General features: G+C 39.7%; 1 protein-coding gene across 1 annotated transcript in view; it reads left to right on the forward strand.

Moving 5' to 3' along the window:
- The first annotated feature begins 388 nt into the window (after positions 1-388).
- Positions 389-20,579, forward strand: part of LOC126424818 (inositol-tetrakisphosphate 1-kinase-like) — a 100,959-nt gene continuing 80,768 nt past the window's right edge. Inside the window, exons 1-2 of the mRNA XM_050087612.1 lie at positions 389-1,259; positions 11,735-11,759. Of these exons, the coding sequence (XP_049943569.1) occupies positions 1,153-1,259; positions 11,735-11,759 (132 nt within the window). The 5' untranslated portion in view covers positions 389-1,152. The remainder of the gene's footprint in view (positions 1,260-11,734; positions 11,760-20,579) is intronic.

Here is a 20,579-nt window from a genome sequence, read left to right on the forward strand (position 1 = left end):
ACACAATATGAAGAGCAAGGGTTTCATCCATCCTTCCTTTAGCATGCCTGAAGTTATATTTACATACCGGTACGTCGATGACTCTGCGTCCAAGGTAACATGCTGCATCCTTCCATACTCATAAATTCTATACGCTCGAACACTGAGAGCATATTTCCTTGTTTACAGTTATCTGTTTTGGAAGGTTTCTCATTTCTGTGCTGCGTTCTCCGGCTATGAGTCAGGAGCCCAACCCAAACCTGTTTGTCAAGTACATGCAGAAACCTTCCACGAATCGGCACGGCGCACCTTGCCCCCCTCTCTTGGTATCTTTGCACAGATCCCCACTCCAGACGGTACAGGTCACATTCCACTAGTCAAGGCAGGAGGGGGCGTTGCACGCGCGGATAACAAACTGGAGTAAATAGGCTGTTGGCCGCTTCTCGCTATGTGCTGCGCGACACTTACGTCATTGTCGCTGTAGTAAAGTTTATTTTAAAAGTACCATCGAATAATGAGTGCTGCCACGTGAAGTTACTCAAAAAGTAATACAAGTCAGTGGCGGAAAAGTAAATGACACTCGTCGGTATTTCGTAATTTTATTTTTCGCCCACGTTGAGGGTACTTTCATAATCGTTCGTCTCAGATAACATCTGTGCTAGATTACTTGCAAATCTGTGATCAGAGGGTATATTTTACAAACCTCATCTTGCTTCGTTGTGGTATTTGTTTTTGTAACCGGTGTTGTTTGTTTGGGTTGGCGGGCGAGTGAAAGTAAGGTTAAGGACGCAAGCTGGCAAAACTTCAGCAAGGTCACTCACGCTTTCTTGATCACGCCAGCAGTAATTGATGAATCATAAATTAGTGGCGTTAGCAGCGGTTGTACTAGCGGGAGCTCAAATGTGCACAGAACAGCCGTTTCCTGACGTGTTGCTGAATTCTTATCTTTCAGCTATAGGCGATAAATCGTACGACGTCACATTGTCGGAGGACGAAAAATAGACACTAATTATTGGATACTGATAAGAGATCTGTAGTAGTGAAAACTGTTTAAGTGTGTTTGCGTACCATCTTTTCAAAGAGATCTGCTGTTCAGAAGTTTTGTTGGGAATATGTGCCTTCCAGCAGAGTGAGAGTTCCAGTTCCACCGCACACGCAGAGAGAGAGAGAGAGATGTCCAAAATGACAGAACAGAAAGGTAGGCCACATATCATCGGATATTGGATGTCTGAGAAGAAGAGACAGAAACTGAACTGGACAGAATTTGGAACTACGTGCAAGTAAGCGAAGATCATTTAATACTTTTCAATAGAGTACTGATAACTAATTTATGACGAGAGTCACAAGATATAAGTCACTGATAAATTGTTGAGTTGTATCCATTTAAATATTTCATAGTTCGTTGTTGCATGAAAAGCTAGCTAGTATTAATAGTAGGAGAAGTATCGATTTAAATGCATCTGAGCTAATTATTCAGTTAGCATTCTGTGACTCGCAATCAATTTTTTCCCTCAAGTATTCATTTGGTGAAGGAAATGTGTTGATGCATGAAACCATTTCTGTGGTTATCAGTGCATTCAGTCCTCCGAGACGACAGAAACTTGAGCTTTCTGCTCAGTATATTCGGTTGCCGTTGTATAATCATAAACGTATATTGCTTTTTCAGATTTTATACGCTTCCAGTGAACGTGAATGTGTTTCTGTACTTATAATTCCAACATGTAGCGTTCTTATCTCTGCATTTATGTTCTTTCCCATACCAATTGTTGCCTCCAAATGCCCTTCTTTACTGGGTATTGCTACCAGTTATGCGAACATCCTTCTGAAATATTTTACTCCTAAGGCAAAGTAGTAGTTAGGGATACTTGTGTTCTGTAAATTGTATTTTATAACAACGGGAATAATTAAGGTAGACACTCTAGTCTTTGACAGTAGGCCCATAGTGAGGAGATTTATGTTTTTCCTAAGAGGTTCACAGTCCATTGCTTTAAAATATACCCTTTTATAATCTAGGCTCCCCTTACAGCATTTTGGATACTCTGAGTAACTTTTCACCAAAGAATTTGAAGTTAAGTCAGTACTGGTACTAGTGCCAATCCAACCAAGATTTTCATATGCACCCAGTCATTGACAGTTAGCTGACTGTAAATTTAAAGGCTTCTAAATCATTTCATGGTATTTCAGATATAGAGAACTTAGTACATAGAATAGTATAGAAATATGTGTCTTGTCAATGAAGTTTAAGTTGGTTAGAAAAGTTTGATAAAAAATTATGAACAGGAAAAGAAAGCATGTGTGAACAATAACAGAAATCAAAAACATGGCTAATAAAGCTGTGGTCAAAATTTTTCACTGCTGAGGCTTGGGAACCTGTTTTTTAGCCTTACTCCTGGGACCAAGATAACTTCTCAGCGTAAGAGTTGATACAGAGAGATTTATTGGCTGTAAAATATCTCTTGAGTTAGGGAACACTGAAATAAGCACTATGGTATACTGCTCTGAGAGCAGAAAACAGACATGTAATGTCAAGTAAGGTACACGACTGTCAATGAAGAATGTGATAGACCTCGGATTTATTGTTTCAGTTCTTGGAGCCAAGAATTCTCTCATTTGGGGAGGGGAAGAATCTCATAGAAGTAGTAAAATTACTAACAGCATTTGATTTTACAAATACAGAGAGATTTTCTTTGTCACCATGCCCTACACTGTATGCATAGACCTGCAATGTTATTCCCCACACATGTGATTACTTTGCCTGTTTAGATTGCAAAGATCGACAGAAATGAATTTCCAATAGAGGATCGTATAATGTAGTTAGTTTTGGTCACAGGTATGTTTTGAACTCATTGTAAAAATGTAAAAGTAACACTGTGGTACCAGTCATTGGTCATTGATTTGGGGGGGGAGGGGTGTTGCCAAAGACTGGAGCATCACAGAAAATTATGGACCAGTCTTATATACTTCTCCTTTAAATTAACAGCTGGGACTGATCACCGTACAATATCATGGATCAGTCTGATATAATACTATTGCTAAATTTTAACTTGCAGATATTACTCATTATGCATTAGGGATGTCCTCTAGTGTAAATTTTGTCATTTTGAAAAAGGTAAAAGCTGGTCTCAGGCCATGGATCTAATGACCTAGAAGACATACAATTTCCTTATGCATACTGAAGGGATAGGTTTTACTTTCTGTAATCATAACAAAAGACAAGTGTCAGTGACTGGAGCGCTGACAAAGACTTCTGCTTCTACCTCATCTGTTTGTTAATGGTGAGCTACTGTGATTACAAACCAGTATTAGCTAGTTAAGCTATAGATTTTTTTTTAAAGAACTCTTTGATCCTAATGTAATCATTGGAATTATTAAGAAGAGTGCTGCTGCATGGCACTATGTCTTCAATCTAAACTTGATCAATCCACCTGACTTCCAGGAGTCCCATTTCACAGGCTTGCATAACAGGGTGTATTAGCCTGCACCTGAAATCTTGTCTAGGCCTACATACTTTTATTCATTACAGAGCTCTGTCACTTTTTTTAGAAACGATCATCTGTAATGGTACTAAAGTGCAGATTTAGCATTGCTGAGAGCGATGTAAAAGGAAGTGGCTTCAGCAAGTGTGGCATAACTTGTGTTTGATTATCAGGCTGTTCATGGGAAGTCATACCATTTCCTTGGCACATCCGAAGTTTTGACACTGTTGTACAGTTGTGGCACGTATGAACCCTTACAGGACAGTGCTGAAATAGATACCCCAAATCTTTTATCATCAGATGATTTGAGTACATAACATAGTAAAGAGTAGACTGAAGAGACCCAGAGAGGAGCACTCACAGTTTAAACATGTCTATGTTTTGATATGTTTCAGTTCTAAATGCCCCTCTGAGCCTTTTCTATTTACAAATTTCTAGATCATCTGATGACAGGAGTTGGTAACAAGTTAGAACTGACAGTGATACCACTTGTGTGAATTGAGACAGAAATACATAATTTTTAAAAAAAATTAGAAGATTTCCCTAATGTGAGTATGCCTAGTCTGTATATGATTTCCGTGTTGGGATAATCTGTATCACTTCAGGCAGGGGGTTACCTTCATAGTCTTGGATGTTAATGAATTTAGCAAATGTTAAAATTCAGGAGTAACTAAGAAACACACATTTTTCTGTTTTCTTCAAAAAAATTCCTGTCCTGAGATACAGGCCTCCAAAGATGACACCGTGAACACCATTTTGAAGATGGGAATTTCGGAAAAAGTTTTTAAATGCTGAAGGCCTATCTCTGTAACAGTTCTAGATATATTTTGTTATACTTTTTTTTAATTTGAAAGATAATTGCTTTATGATTACAATGGTATCCTCCATTTGGACACAACTGTCAAAGTTCTTTTACTTTCGCCTTTTGAATTTTTTTTAAATTTACAGATTTTTTTTTTTTTTTCTTCCATAAATGGCAATCCAGAAAAGTTAGATTTTTTTCTGTTGATTAGTACTGTGTAGTACTATATTTTCAGTAAAGGAGAGCTTCCACTTTTAAGTTGGACAGGTATTATTTTTAAAAATCAGTTTTTAGGTTTCAAGTGTAATATCCTCTTCACAGAAGTTCTTTCTTACTAATTTCATTGTCTTTGTTGCAGTCATTTCTTTTCACTTTCATTGTTGCGTATACTTCTTATACTTTGTTGTAGTTTCTTGTCAGTTTCCTTTTCATGTTTCTTCATTGCAGGTTTCTGTATTTTAGTTGTTCAGTGCTAATTTGTTTACGGAAAAAGCCTGTAAGAAATCTGGGACCATCCAGTGAGTTCTGCGTTTTCGTGAGGAATTTGCCAGTTGACGCAGTTGCAGTGTGTTTAGGGAAAAGGACTGTTTGAAATGTCTTCTGACTAGGGCCACAGGAGAGTGAAGTGTGCTGACTATTTGCATATCCACAAAAGGGTGATATATAAGACAAACAAGAAAATAGACTTTGTTCAGGTTGGGAATAAGTGTTCTCATTTGAAGACTCTGTTTCAAAATGAAGATGTTTCCAGGTACGACTTTTTGTGTTCTAAATGTTTTGACAGAATAACAGCAATGATAGTATCCGAACAAAGTGGACCCTTCCATGGTGCAGATGATGCAGATTTTGGATCAGTAGAGGAAGGATTAAACACCTTGAATCAGTCAGCAGGTAGGTATTAGTCCTCTTTAGAAACCGCAGTCAGTGAAGTCGAGTCAAGCTCTATGCATCAAGAAAGGCAGAGAAATTATTAAAGCTATGGATGTATACACTACAGCAAAACTGAGTTCACTCTTCAAAGTAGAAATTCCATCTTCAATGAACCAAAGCACTCTTGCACCTCTTGCCAGGAATTTTTCACAAATATCAATTCAGCTATTGAATATTGTGCTTCCCACAGTGAAAAGGTGCAAGTTTTAACTATTATTCCAGAGATATTTTCAAAGAAAACGATTTTGAACCACATTCCATCAGTATCAAAGTACATGGTAGGAAAATCAAGAAGTGTGAGGTCTGTAAAAGGAGCCTTTGGAAGACTAGATCCCTATTATGGTCATCCTATAGAAGCAGCTAAAGTTCAAATAGTGTAGTCATTTTATCTGCAAGATAAATGGGACTGTTGTCACCAGAGTGCCAACAAAAAAGACACTAATAACTGTAAGAGTTGAAGGTCAAAAAGTTGTGAAAGTGAAGAGATACATGACTCGCAGTATTAAAGAAACTTTTGCAGTTTGTAAGAACAACTATACAACTTCATATATTGGAAGATCAAAATTTTATGCACTACGACCTAAGTGGGTAGTTCCACACACACCTAGAGATGGCTGTTTATGTGTGAACTGTGCAAATTTTGAACTTTGTGTGGTAACTTTGAAGAACTTACTGGAGCACGTGACATATGACACCTTGGTTGGGCATGTGAAGTCATTAGTAGTCAGTGACATAAAGCGAGAGATTTGTTTGCTTCAAGAATGTGATGACTGCCCTGGAAAAGGAGGACTGTCTTACAGACACTTGGCCTGGAAGACATCGCAGATAACTCTGCAGCAATTACATATGTGACATGGGAGGAAAATAAACTAGGCCTGATTAAGAAAACTGTTGTTTTTGGTCAGTGAAAGCAGTAACACACCGGCAGCTGAAGAAATTGCAACAGCGCATTGCAGAAGTGAAAGGGTGTGTACAGACTGAAGAACTATGTTTAGTGCTTGACTGTGATTTTTCTAAGAACTGGTCTGTAATTTTCCCACAAGAAGTACAAGGCTATCATTGGAGTAATGTCCAGGTTTCTATTTTTACAGGAGTGACATATTTTCAAAACAAGACACAAGTGTTGCAGTTGTAAGTGATGACACAGGACATGACTCAGCACATGCTTTGGTAGCAATGCGCAAAATTCCTCATCTGCAAACAGGGGCAGAGAAGATCACTATTATTTCTGATGGTGCTCCCAGTCATTTTAAAAATCATTACCAGCTGTTTGAATTGAGTAAATCGCTTGTGCCAACTGACTTGGTCTACAGTGCTATTGGTCACGGGAAGGGGCCTTGTCATGGTGTAAGAGGCCTGCTGAAGCACTATGCTACTAAACATAATCTTTCCAGACCAAATACAGCGGCAATTCAGAATGTTGAGGATTTTACAAGTGTCGTGAAATCTTACACATCCACAGCCCTCATTCTTTTGTTCAAAGAGGAAATCGAAGAATTCTGTGAGCAGAAAAAAAAAGAATGGTCCGAACAAACAACTCCTGTGAAAGGAATACAGAAGACACATTTTTGTACTCAAAGTGATGTGCAAACTCATATTACACACACTTTAAAGAGCAAGAAAGAAGAAATTTTGTTCGTTCCTTCAACACCGCAGAAACAGCAGGATAATATTCAGATTCACAACCGGAGAATGGGGATGTTTGTGGCGTGTGTGTGTATGACTGTGACTGGTGGATTGCAAAAAGTATGGACAGCAGTTATGAGTTAAACAAAACTGTAGTGAACTTTATGCTACCACATGGACCAACCGCTGGATATAGGTTTCCAGCTGAAGGACAGCAACACCATCATCAGTGCTCACTCCCTGTTCACAATGTTTTGAAGATTGTATGTCCTCCAGTTCCTACTGGTTCAACAGGAAGGCATCACTCTGTATAAAAGGAAGATACTGAAGCAGTGGAACACATTTTTAGTTCATTGACTGGCTAATTTTAGTACAAAACAGAGCCCACAGAGTTCCTTTGAATGGGCACGACCGATTTCCTTCCCAATCCTTCCCTAACCCGAGCTTGCGCTCCGTCTCTAATGACCTCGTTGTCGACGGGACGTTAAACACTAACCACCACCACCACCACCACCACCACCAGAGCCCACAGAAGTTGTATAATTTGAAACCTTTAAGTCTTTGGACCTTTAAGATACACTTTGGAACCAAGCATTTTAAAAATTCTTGAAAAATTGGTCTCTTACTCATCTTTCAAAACTAAAATTATGTTAAATAAGGCCAGCTTTCGATTTTTATGAGCCTGTAATGTGATAATGTGGTAATAAAATGGGTCATATATATGGCAAAAATTTCAATTGTATATAAAACCTGTTCAACCTAAAAGTGGAAGCTCTCCTTTTCAGGGAATGTAGAACTTTATGGTACTAATCACCGGAACAAAATTAAAATTTATTGGTTTGGCATTTTTGAAAAAAATAAAAATCCATAAATTATAAAAAAGTTCTGAATGCTATAGTAAAAGAACTTTGACAGATAAGTCCAAATGGAGGATTTCTTTGTAATCGTAAAGCAATTATCTTTCAAATAAAAAAAACAACAAAATATCTAGAACTGTTCCAGAGATACAGCTTTTTAAAATTTTTCCAAAATTCACATTTTTAAAATGGTATGCGCAGTGTCATCTTTGGAGGGCTCTATCTCAGAGCAGACATTTACTTGGAGAAAACAAAAAATATATGTTCCTTACTTAGTCCTTCATTTTAACATATGCTAAATTCAATAACACCTGAGACTGTTGTTGTTGTTGTTGTTGTGGTCTTCAGTCCTGAGACTGGTTTGATGCAGCTCTCCATGCTAATCTATCCTGTGCAAGCTCCTTCATCTCCCAGTACCTGCTGCAGCCTACATCCTTCTGAATCTGCTTAGTGCATTCATCTCTTGGTCTCCCTCTACGAGTTTTACCCTCCACGCTGCCCTCCAATGCTATATTTGTGATCCCTTGATGCCTCAGAACATGTCCTACCAACCGATCTCTTCTTCTAGTCAAGTTTTGCCAAATTTTTTTCTTAGCCTGCCTGAATTATATGAACTATGCCCGCTTTCTTCCTCATACAGCCCTTACTGCTCTCCAGAAAGGGGCAGTTCGAACACCGTGCATAAAGTAAACGTGGCTGCAGTGTATCTCCCCAGTATATATCTGTTTCTGTTCTCAAAAGGACATTCCCTTTCCCTGCAGCACAATTTATTCTCAACAGTACATTATTATATGTCTGTAGGCAAAAAGTGAACTGTCAGAGCTTGCTGAGACTGCATGTTCATCAAATTATTTCGGTTTATAGGCTGTGTCATTAGAAAAGACTAAAACACTATACCACAAATGTTTTGGCTGTATTTGCATTGGTCCTCTTTAAGGCAACTAAACTGCTAGATTCTGGACATGTTCTTCCTGCTCTGGAATACTGGTTTCATTCCTCTGTGGTCCACTAGGACATAGTGTGTATAGGAAACCAATGCATACCAACAGATATCTGCATGCAGTCACACCACCATCCAGCACAAAAGATTACTGGGTCACATATGCAAACAGTCTGAGCTCACGTGATTAATGGTAGTGGTAGCCTCCAGTGTGAGCCAAACTAGCTCCAGTCAACATTCAGCATAAATGGATATAGGATTTAGAGCCTACAGTGAACAATGGGGTACTGTGATGTACAACAGAGGAACGGCTCAGTATTGCTCTCTTACCTAGGGTGAGAGGTGTCAGTGACCTTGTAGGCTAGGTGCTGTGCCACAGAGGAATTAAACCAGTCCTCTAGAATGGCTCCAAGATCTGTTGAGGTACACAAAGGATTCCATAGATGCTCTCCACATTGCAGGCATCTGTGAACCTCGATGTGAATGCACCAAAGTTGACACTGGTGGAACTGGGAGATTGATTAGCACTTGCTTGTCACAACATGTGCACTACTTGCAACTGCTGCAACACAACAACTGGCAACAGTTGGACACCACATGGACTGCGGCTGACCCATCCATTTTCAGTGACATTATGTGCTAGCTCAGTAGCTTTGAATGAAGCAGTGGAAAATAAGAGAGGCTATCAAAATGATGTCCTACCATAACGAAGAGGGAGAACGGCTGCAAGTCGCCAACAACCCGACTGCCGGCAATCTCAGTTTGACCGGGTTCTTGTGTTCACCAGCCAGCAACGTTATAAAGAAGTGGCCATGACAGAATTCCTGCGCAGTGTCAATACCTCGCTGCAGGAAAATGCTGCTCCCGAGTCAGAGCTGCCGATTCATTGTTGCCAGCCAGCCTTCTGCCAGAGTAACACAGCCACCCGTACATATGCATATTTGCTCAAACTGTCCAGCGGAATACCAGAATGTCACATTAGCAGTTACATCACCACCTAGCAGTGGCAGTCAGTTATCAAGCTATAGCACACTGTAAATATCGCACTAAAAGTATACCATTTCTCTTTGAATGCGAGTCCGGAATTGCACTAAAATTTACGCCATTTCTCTTTGAATGCAAGTCTGATACCACACTAAAATTGTGCCATTTCTCTTTGAATGCCTGCTGTTGTGCAAATAAAACAGATGAAAACCTGTTTTATAGCACTCTATCCATGATGACTAGAAACCTGTGTCGAGTGCTGAAATGATGGTCAGCCATGATATGATCAACTCAGAGAAGGGATGCGGTTGTCTGTTTTCGATTGCACACACACTGATGCGATGTCATCCTTCGTGGCACTGCGAGTGCTCGTTACTCACAGCAACGGGACAGTATATTTCTTTGAAAGTACATGTAACGTGTTGTCCAAGCGTAGGATATGAAGGAGTTTTGAGGAGCAGTTGATGTAACAGTGCCATGCCTGAGTGGTGAAGCACACTGTCAGTTCATTTGCTTGGCTTTGATTCCAGTTGTTGCCTTCCTGTTTTTTCCCTTTTTTAATCATCTCATTTTGTTCCTCACTGTTTTAGTCTATTAATTGCAAAATTTAAATATATTTAAACAGTTAAATTCAAAAACATAAAATAAATATATTCAATTTAGTTACGATTAATACCAATAGTTAAAAGACTATAGATGGTGGTAAAAAGTGAATATATGAGGAAAATTTAGTATTGAAGTGTTTTTTGTAGATGATGTTCTAAAGAGACCCTTTTGCAATAAGCTTTAGAAGAGAAAATCATTTTTTGAGAGTAAAGTAGATCTGCTCCAAATGTAATTCTAACAGCAGGAGTGTGTGGGATGAGGTCACTGATTTTGCTCTAACTGTGCGAATAGAAGCAGGGAGACGCCCCATTCAAGCTCGTTGAATATTTCACCTGAGTGAGCTGTAGGGAAAGAGAAAACACACTTAGAGATTTACCCATAGGGTATGAGGAATTTTTGAGCAGCAGTTCACATCTCGGTGTGATAGCAGAGTGGTCAAGCACACTGACTGGTAATTCGTCTTCTCAGGTTCGATTCCTCCTGGTACCATAATTTCTTTTTCGTTGTTATTTTATTCCTCACGGTGTTACATGATTAATTATAAAATTTAAATACATTCAAACATTTCATTTTATATATGAAAGAAATTAATATACTTAATTTAGTTATGATTACTAGCCTTTTAAGTCAAAGGCTGTAGGCTACCAGATGGTAGAACATTGGTAAAATTTTGGCTTAGCCACCACTGCATCAAAATAGGCATTATATAAGAAAGAACATCCTCAGGATCTCGTATCTTTGTCGCCCTGAAGAAGACCTCTGCAAAGATAGTGTAAATGTTGGTGGTATAGTCTTTTACAGTGACACAGCCCAACACAGAAAATAATTTTATTCAACTTGACGTTGGCTGTGGAAGCATACAAACTTGTTCTATATATTCAGTTTAACATGACAGAGTGATTTTAGTAGGCTCCTTAGAACACTGTAGGTGTGTTGGTCTATACTAGTTCCGTGGAATCAAAAGTGTCGCAAAGGATGAATACCATATTGTGCACCAGAAAAGAGAGAAGCAGCTTTGTGAACAAAAAAGTATTGGATTCATAAATATCAAACATTTGAGAGACAACAACTTTTTATTTTCCTCCTGTCAAATTTTTATGATCACAAATTAGTTACATTAAAATTGGCTATTTTATTCCCCCTGCCCCTTTCTCTCACTGTTGGCAAAATTCCTGTGGACATTCACGACATCATCAGTCTAATTCATTGGTTCACCTGATCTACAGTAATCTCCTGTAGCTCTGCATCTCAGAGGCTTCAGATCATTTGAGTTTTTTCTACGTTTCCCTGTTGCACACCCACACAGAGCTGCAATACCAAACATTGCTTTTAAATAATTTTAAGAAACTACTGTCTTTATGTGAACTCAGTGTCAGTAATATTAGGTAATTTCAACACATATTATTTTCTTATAATGTCAGCAACATTTGATATTGCTATGAAGTTAACTATATGATGTCTTCAGTGTTGTATTATGTCAACACATTATTTAATGACAAAGTATGCATTTTCTTTTTTTATTTCTTTATTTCAGGAGGCACGGATTTGACTTAGTTAAGGTATGTTAACGTAACTATATTCAATCAGCATTGATAATTTGTTATTACTAGTTTATTTAAGATATGAAGTGATATGGTAATATTAAATAATTAGCTCATTCCCTGGAGCTTAAAGTTTTTGTTATGATACAGGTTCCATTAATGAGAGAGAAAAAAAGGGAAGTGAGATGCTGTTATACTTATTATGTTTCACTGTAACTGTGACTTGATTAAACTCAAATTTTCTATGACCAGTACCATTAGAGGTGCAGTTTAAACATATGCAGGGAGTTTCAGACGGAACTGTAAATATTTTATGATGTGGTCATTGTTATGATCTTTAGTCTGAAGACTGGTTTGATGCAGCTCTTCATGCTACCCTACCCTGTGCTAGCCTCTTCATCTCATAACAACTACTGCAACCTACAGCCTTCTGAATCTGCTTATTGTAGTAGTTTCTTGGTCTCCCTCTATGATCCCCCCCCCCCTCTCTCCACCTCCTGCCTTTCCACACACAAATCCCTCCAGTAATAAACTGGTCATCCCTTGATGTCTCAGAATGTGTCTCGTCAACTGATCCCTTCTTCTAGGCGGGTTGTGCCAGAAATGTTTTTCCCCCTAATCTCTTCAGTGCTTCCCCATTAATTACATGACTTACCCATTACAATCTTCAGCATTCTTCTGTAGTGCCATATTTCAAAAGCTTCTATCCTCCTCTTGTCTAAACTATTTATCATCCATATTTCACTTACACACATCTACATCCACACACAAACTCTGCAAGCCACCATATGGCGCGTGTTGGAGGGCACCTGTACCACTATTTGTCATTTCCCACATCTACATCCACACGATCCTCCTACTCATTAAATTATATTTTTACAGTTGTAGGGCTAGCTGCTGTTCATCACACCAACTGGAAATTTTGTATAAGTCGTTTTGTATCTTCCTACAGTCACTCAATTTTTGACACATTACTGTACACAATGGCATCATCAACAAACATTTGCAGATTGCTGCCCATCCTATCCGACAAATCATTTATGTGTATAGAGAACAACAATGATGCTATCACACTTCCCTGGACACTCCTGATGGTAACCTTGTCTCTGATGAACACTCGCCGTCGAGGACAACGTACTTGTTTGTATTATTTAAGAAGTCTTTGAGCATCTTGCATATCTGTGAACTTGTTCCGTTTGCTTGTACCTAACAGCCTGCAATGGGACACCATGTCAAATGCTTTCCGGAAATCTAGAAATATGGAATCTGCCTGTTGCCTTTCATCCATAGTTGTCAGTATATTATGTGAGAAAACGGCAACCTGAGTTTTGTCCAAGCAATTCTTTCTAAAACCATGCCGATTCATAGACATAAGCTTCCCAGTCTCTAGAATGTTTATTGTTAATTTGTTCAAGGATTCTGCACCAAATAGAATTTAATGATATTGGTCTGTAATTTTGCGGGTCTGTTCTTTTACCCTTCTTATATACTGGAATTATCTGCACCTTTTCCCAGTCGCTTCAGACTTCATGATGGGCAAGAGATTCACAATAAATGCAAGCTAGGTAAGGGGCCAATGCTGTCGAGTACACTTTGTAGAACCGAACTGGGATTCCATCCAGACCTGGTGATTTATTTGCTTTCAAATCTTTCAGTTGTTTCTCTACTCCAGGTATGCTTATTACTATGTTGTCCATATGTCAGTCTGTCTGATGGTCAAACGATGGTATGTTTGTACGATTCTCCTGTGTGAACGATTTCTTGAATGTGAAATTTAAAACTTCAACTTTCCTTTTACTGTCTTCAACTACTCCACCAGACCTGTCAACAACGGACTGAATGGAAGTTGTGGACCCATTTAGCTATTTTACATATGACCAGAATTTTCTTGGGTTCTCTGCCAGATTAAGGTGTGATGGTAGTAGTTATTGTACGTTTTGCGCATAGCTCTTTTCACAGATACACAAATCTCTACTGACCTTCACTCATTGTCATTCATGCGTTCCCTTTTGAACTGAGAATGCAACAGCCTCTGCTTCTATAGCATCCTCCAAATTTCATTATTAAACAATATTAGGTCTTTTCCATCCTTTATCCAGACACATACCTCTCCAGACCATGATTTACAATCTGTTTAAACTTTGCCCATAATTCCTCTACATCCATTTTACAGGAACTAAGTGATGCCAATTGACTGTCTAAGTGAGATGTTAATAACCGCTTATCTGCTCTATCTAGCAGAAACACTCTCGTAGCCTTCGTGACTGACTTATTAACTTTTGTAATCATAGTTGCTATAATGACATCATGATCGCTAATCCCCGTTTCTACACTGACATTGTCGATAAGGTCCAACGTATTTGTGTCTGCAGGGTCTAAGATATTTCCATTGTGTGTGTGTGTGTGTGTGTGTGTGTGTGTGTGTGTGTGTGTGTGTGTGTGTGTGGGCTGCCGGACTAGCTCCTCAAGACAATTTTCAGAAAATGTATTCAAAAGTACTGTGTGACACATAGGAGATGGACGGTTTTGAACTGCGTAGTACTGAGGGCGCGGTGGTGGGAGGGGGTCGTGGTGGGGGTAGTTCTGATTCACACAAGAAGCCATTCCATTTACTCAGTCACTATGGAGCAGTCGGACTTGCAACGTGGAATGTTTGTCTATGACAGTTTCATGAAAAGTGGTGAGTCTATTATTGCTACGCAGCGATTGTTTCGTGCGCGGTTTAATGTCGGTCGACATGGAGCTGTTCCGAGCTGTAACACAATCCTCAGATGGGTGGAAAACTTCAGATCAACTGGAAACATACTGGATAAGAAGCATCCTGGCTCAAGACGCAGAGTAACGACACCAGCAAATATTGAAAGGGTAAGGCAAGCGGCAGTCAGAAGCCCAAGACGGTCAGCTAGACGTCGTGCTAGTGAGTTACAAATCAATCATGAATCGGTTAGATGAATTTTGCATAAAGGACTAAAATTACATCCCTACAAAATGCTCACTGTCCAGCAACTTAAGGAAACTGATTTTGCTGTACGAGAAGACTTCGCTTACAGAACGCAAGGGATTTTCGGATCGAGCAAAAATGAAATTTTATTGATGAGTGATGAAGCTCATTTTCATTTAAATGGGACCATGAATAAGCAAAACGTATGTTACTGGGCTCCAGAGCAGCCCCACCTTATCCACCAGTGTCCTCTACACTCAGAAAAAAGGTAGTAGTCTGGTGTGCTCTTGGCTCTGTTGGCATTATTGGACCTTTTTTTTTTTTTAAGAGAACGGGGCCACAGTTACTGTTAATTTCGTTCGTTACATTCGTATGCTTGAAACATTCTTGAAACCAGAACTAAGAAGGCAACAAATCCCTTTAAAACGCATTTGGTTCCAGCAGGATGGGGCAACATCGCACACCCCAAACACTTCGATGACAGTTCTTAGACGCATGTTTCCTGGCCGGATTATGTCACGTTTTGGCAATGTTCCTTGGCCTCCCAGGTTTCCCGACTTTTCAGTATGTGACTTTTTTCGGTGGGGGTACCTTAAGAACTATGTCTATAACCACAAACCACGAAATTTGGACGAGTTGAAAAATGCAATCATTCAAGAAATTGCTGCCATCCCTGCAGAGATTTTAGTCCATGTGATGAAGGATTTTGAGAAGAGACTTGAGTTCAGCATTTGGAATGATGGACATCACCTTGATGACATTATTTTTCACAAATAACTTTGTTAACTAAAATGGCAAATAATGAGCTTTGATTTTGTGTAAATAAACATGCTTTAATTTTAAAGTTGGCTGAGTATTATTTCATTAAAAACCGTCTGTCTCCTGTGTGTCACCCTGTATTTTGCATGTCTGTCTGTCTGTACCCCACACAATGAATCCCTGGGCGTCCCAGTCTGTACTCAACAGGTAAAAGTTTCCTGCAACTAGTATTGCATGATGTGGGTATTTACACGCTATTGGCTGTAGACTTTCTTTGAATGACTCTAGAAACTGTCACAGCAGAATTGGGTGGCCATTAAAAACTCCAGCAATTAATTTGGTTTCACCTACACCTGTTCTACGCATCAGATGACTTCACTGTCTCTCAGAGCTTTGACCTCAATAGACACAATGTTTGCATCAACTGCAATGAACACACCCCCTCCTATGGCCTTTAACCTGTCTTTCTTAAATATATTCTGTGACTTGCTAAATATCCCAGAGCTTTCCACTTCAGGTTTCAGCCAGCTCTTGGTCCCAAGAATAATTTGAGCATGAGCACTTTCCTGGAGTGCAGTAATTTGAGAACTGTATTACAAATACTTTGGCAGCTTACTGATAAAATTATGACAGGAAAGGTGTCTTTATTCTGAACACTGTTTGACTTTCCTTGCTCGATATCGACTGGCAAGTGTTCCTCAGAGTACCTCAAACAACTGCCTAGCCTGAAAAATCCTCATGTGGACTCCAAAGGTACTCTGCTACCCGAGTAGCTGCTTCCTTTGTGTTGTGCACCTCTTACCTATCGAGGGGAGACCTACATTCCCACACAATAATGCAGGTCTATAAATCTGCAGCCAAGACTGTCACAGAGTCGATGAAGTCCTTGGTTGAGACTCTCCACTTGGCTCCAAACGAAAGGACCCACATCAACTTTGGGAATGATGCTGCGTATTGAGAGCTCTGCTTGTGCCCCATGCATGAGGCCAACAATCTTCACCACCTCTGCCAGCTGCACGTATGAACTGGGGATCGTCTCGGAACCCACGCAACAGGTGTCATTGGTGCTGATGTGAGCCACAACATGCAGACGACTGTACCCTGCAGGCTCGATAGCCACAGGCGAGGCCACCTCCAAATCATGGATGAACCCTCCCCCTCTGGCAGACATACTGAGTGCACACGGAGTTTCTTTCCAGCCCTGAACGCTATCTGCCTAAAGGGCTCCATAACGCACCTAACATTGGAGCTCCCAGTAACTACTAAACCCCTCTCCCCGTATGCCTGCTCGGACCCTGCTGAAGGAGTAGTCACCTGCCCACTCACAGGGTGAATGGGCGAGGCCAGGCAGCCAGTCTCCTCATTGGCCCTCTGCCTTGAATGACATGAAAGCATTACCACTTACCATTCGCCCTGTTGTGAGGGCGAGTCCACCACATCGGGTTCACTAGTAGGTGCCTCGAAAGCAGAGCCTATGGGCAAAACAAGCGACACCTGAGGTGTCCAATACAATGTGCCAGATTCTCCACCACCGTTACACCCCAAGATAGCAGCCTGAAGATGACTGACCATAGTCAAAAGCAGATGCAGCTTTCGTGAATGCAGCCAGCTCCTCCTGCATCCACAGACAGTATGCACATATCCTAGTCTTCCTAGCAAAACTAACCGATGAAGTGAACTATATAAGCAGACAACACTAGATGTGTAATTTGCTACCCTCCTGATGTGTCACCGGTGGATGCTGATGCATTACTGAATTACGTAGCTAGGCCTTTCTCTGAGCAACTATTACAGCACAGACTGAATGAATTTACATGTACAAAAATGTGAGATTAAACCTCTCATACAGAAAATTATGCACAAAATTTAGTAAATGTGCTACTTGGAAAGATAGAAAAAGATAAACACTCAACTTAATGCTCCGTAGATGTATATCAGCCGAGAGCTGGAGCCTGACCTGCTTACTAAATGGATGACTGAACTCCGTACAAATACTTTCAGGAAAGACTTCCTGACACTTAAATCTATACTCAGTGTTAAGGAATCTCTCTTCTGTAGAAATGCTTTTCTTGCCATTGCCTGTCTACATTTTATATCCTCTCTACTTCCCCATCATCAGTTATTTTCCTGCCCAAACATCAAAACTCATCTACCACTTTAAGTGTGTTGTTTCCCCATCTAATTCCCTTGGCATCACCTGGTATAATTTGTCTATATTTCCTTTATCCTTGTTTTGCTTTTGTTGATCTTCATTTTATATCCTCCTTTCAAGACACTGTCCATTCTGTTCAGCTGCTCTGACAAGTACTTTGCTGTCGCTGAAAGAATTACAGTGTCTTCGACAAACCCAAGTTTTTATTTCTTTGCCCTGAACTTTAATTCCTTCTCCAAATTTTTCTTTGGTTTCCTGTATTGCTTGCTTATTATATAGATTGAATAACATTGTGGATAGGCTACAACCCTGTCTCATTCCCTTCTCAGCCACTGCTTCCTTTTCATGTCCCTCTTGTTTCTGTACTAACTGTAAGAAATGTTTTGCTCTCTACATTTTACCCCTGCTAACTTCAGAATTTGAAAGAGAGTATTCTAGTCAACATTAGCAAAAGCTTTCTCTAAGTTTATAAATGCTATAAATGAAGGTTTACCTTTCCTTAACCTATCTTCTAGGGGAAGTTGTAAGGTCAGTATTGCCAGGTGTGTTTCCACATTTTTCAGGAATCCAAACTGATCTTTCGCAAGGTTGGCTTCTACCAGTTTATCCACTCTTGTGTAAGGAATTCATGTTGGTATTTGCAACCATGACTTACTAAACTGATAGTTCTGTAATATTCGCACCTGCCAGCACCTACTCTCTTTGGAATTTCTTCTTGAAGTCTGAGGTGGTAATGTAGAATAATTCTAATAAAACAACCCATGTGTCAATATTATGAAAAGGATAGATTGTTACTCGCCATGTAGTGAAGATGTTGAGCTCCAGACAGGCACAACAAAAGGACTGCTAAACAGACAAGCTTTCCGTAATAGACAACATACACACACACACAGCCACACAAACACAGCTCACACACACAACAACTGTTGAGGCTGTCCCCAGCAGCCTAGGCAGTGGTCATGTGTATATGAACTGTGTTTATGTAATTCAGTATGTGTATGTTTTATATTTCGGAAGAAGGTGTTCTGGCCAAAAGCTTATGTGCTTATATGTCTTTTTGTTGTGCCCATATGTGACTCACCATCTCCACTATACTGTGAGTAGCAATCTATTCGTTTAATAATATTGTCATTATTCCGTCCCGGATGTTCCATCGTTTTGTTTCATATAGCATGTGTGTGATTTTTATTAGTAACAGAGATATAGCTGTCAGAAAGTAATACAGACAAATACAAAAGGTGCTAAGGAACAACAAGTTGGTTTTTCAAATTTCACCCACGACTGAATTCTCTTTACATCTCGTGTAGCTATTTATATGTCCTCTTAGCACCTGGACTGGTCTTAAATGGCTGCCTGTGGCTGAGTACTCAGCGCACTATTTTCAATGACGTGTCTGTGAACGATAAACTAGTCCGTGTACGTCGTGACCTCTAGCAGCATATCTGATGCCTTCCAACGGCCGCCGGTGTGACTAGGTCTCAGCTTGATGGCCGACAGTTGGCCCCTACTCAGTGTGGGACCTGCTTGACGGTTCTGCTGTGCAGGTGGCTGGTGCGAGTAGATGCTTAGCTGAGATATAGTAGTAAGTAAGTGTGACATGTTAAAATGATACAGTAGAATTGGTCAGCAAATCATAAACACAGTTGAAAAATTCAGTTATATGCACTCAAGCACAATTTCATAGCTGGAATCTTAAATAAAAAAAAAAAGACAGTTGTCAAAGCAGCTAGAGTACCATCACGTGAACTGAAAGTCTGTTTCTGTAACCAGCAGTATCTCTGTAATCAAAAGAATCGGAAGGCTAAAGTGCAGTTATGGTGTACCTGTGTGTTCTGTTACGTACTGCAGTTGGCAACTGTGTGATGCGTATGGTAAGTGGCTGACTGCATTTGTATTCTATATGGAGGGCGGGAAGAAAACTAAATGTGGTGACAGAGTGACCTGTAGTGAAGCATGAGGTTAGGTTGGAATGTGACAGTTTGGTTGTGAGTTGGTGAAACCAATGAATTTCAACAAAAAATACAACAATCCGTCGTGTTCAATTCTCACCATGCAGCATGCAATGGAAGACACGGGTACACCGCAACTGCATTTCTACCAAATACACGTGTACTGTGTGTGAATTTCAACAAAAAATACAACAATCCGTCGTGTTCAATTCTCGCCATGCAGCATGCAATGGAAGACACAGGTACACCGCAACTACATTTCTACCAAATACACATGTACTGTGTGGAATGTGTTACTTGCATTAATGTATAGTGCTACTTCCTAAAATATTCTCTATTCCTGCTGAAACAACCTGTGTAACTGATATTAGTAGTATTTGGTTCTGACATATGAATGTAGTAGCTTAGTTGATTTACAAATATATGCATGTCACTTGCGTGACATTGCTGAAACTTTACCTCAGAAATATTGGTACCAAACAAACAAATAATACCCAGACATGTAGCATGGAAAGAGGTCACTTACCAAATGCATCGACAGAGAAATGGGATCGTGGTTTTTGATACACACTAAGGAGCATTATGTAGACTGTAACAACTTCGCTATTTTTCACACTTGTATTCACAAGATGCTTTGGAGAAAAACTTTTTTTGTCCTGTTGTCGGATATTCAGATAACGTGCTTCTTTACTTGCACGTAGACCTTAAAGCTAATTTTCTGTAGCCTCTTGATTTAAAAAGTTGGTATCTGCAGTTTCATTGCTGTGCCACACCCCTAAGGTACCGTATTTTGTGCTCTGGATACACCTATTTGACCATCTAGTAATCAGTTTAATGATCATTTTAAAATCAGATATAATCATGTGTATTAGATATAATCATATGTATTAGACAGTCATATAACATACTATTTTATATCCTACAGTTAGATAAATGCAGTACATAAGCGCTGATAATTTAAAATAACTTCCTTTGAGTCCCATTACATTGCATTCCTGTACCATTACTACAAAGGGAAGATCACATTTTGGCTTAGG

This window comes from Schistocerca serialis, chromosome 10 (assembly GCF_023864345.2).
Source record: "Schistocerca serialis cubense isolate TAMUIC-IGC-003099 chromosome 10, iqSchSeri2.2, whole genome shotgun sequence".
Taxonomy (NCBI): domain Eukaryota; kingdom Metazoa; phylum Arthropoda; class Insecta; order Orthoptera; family Acrididae; genus Schistocerca; species Schistocerca serialis.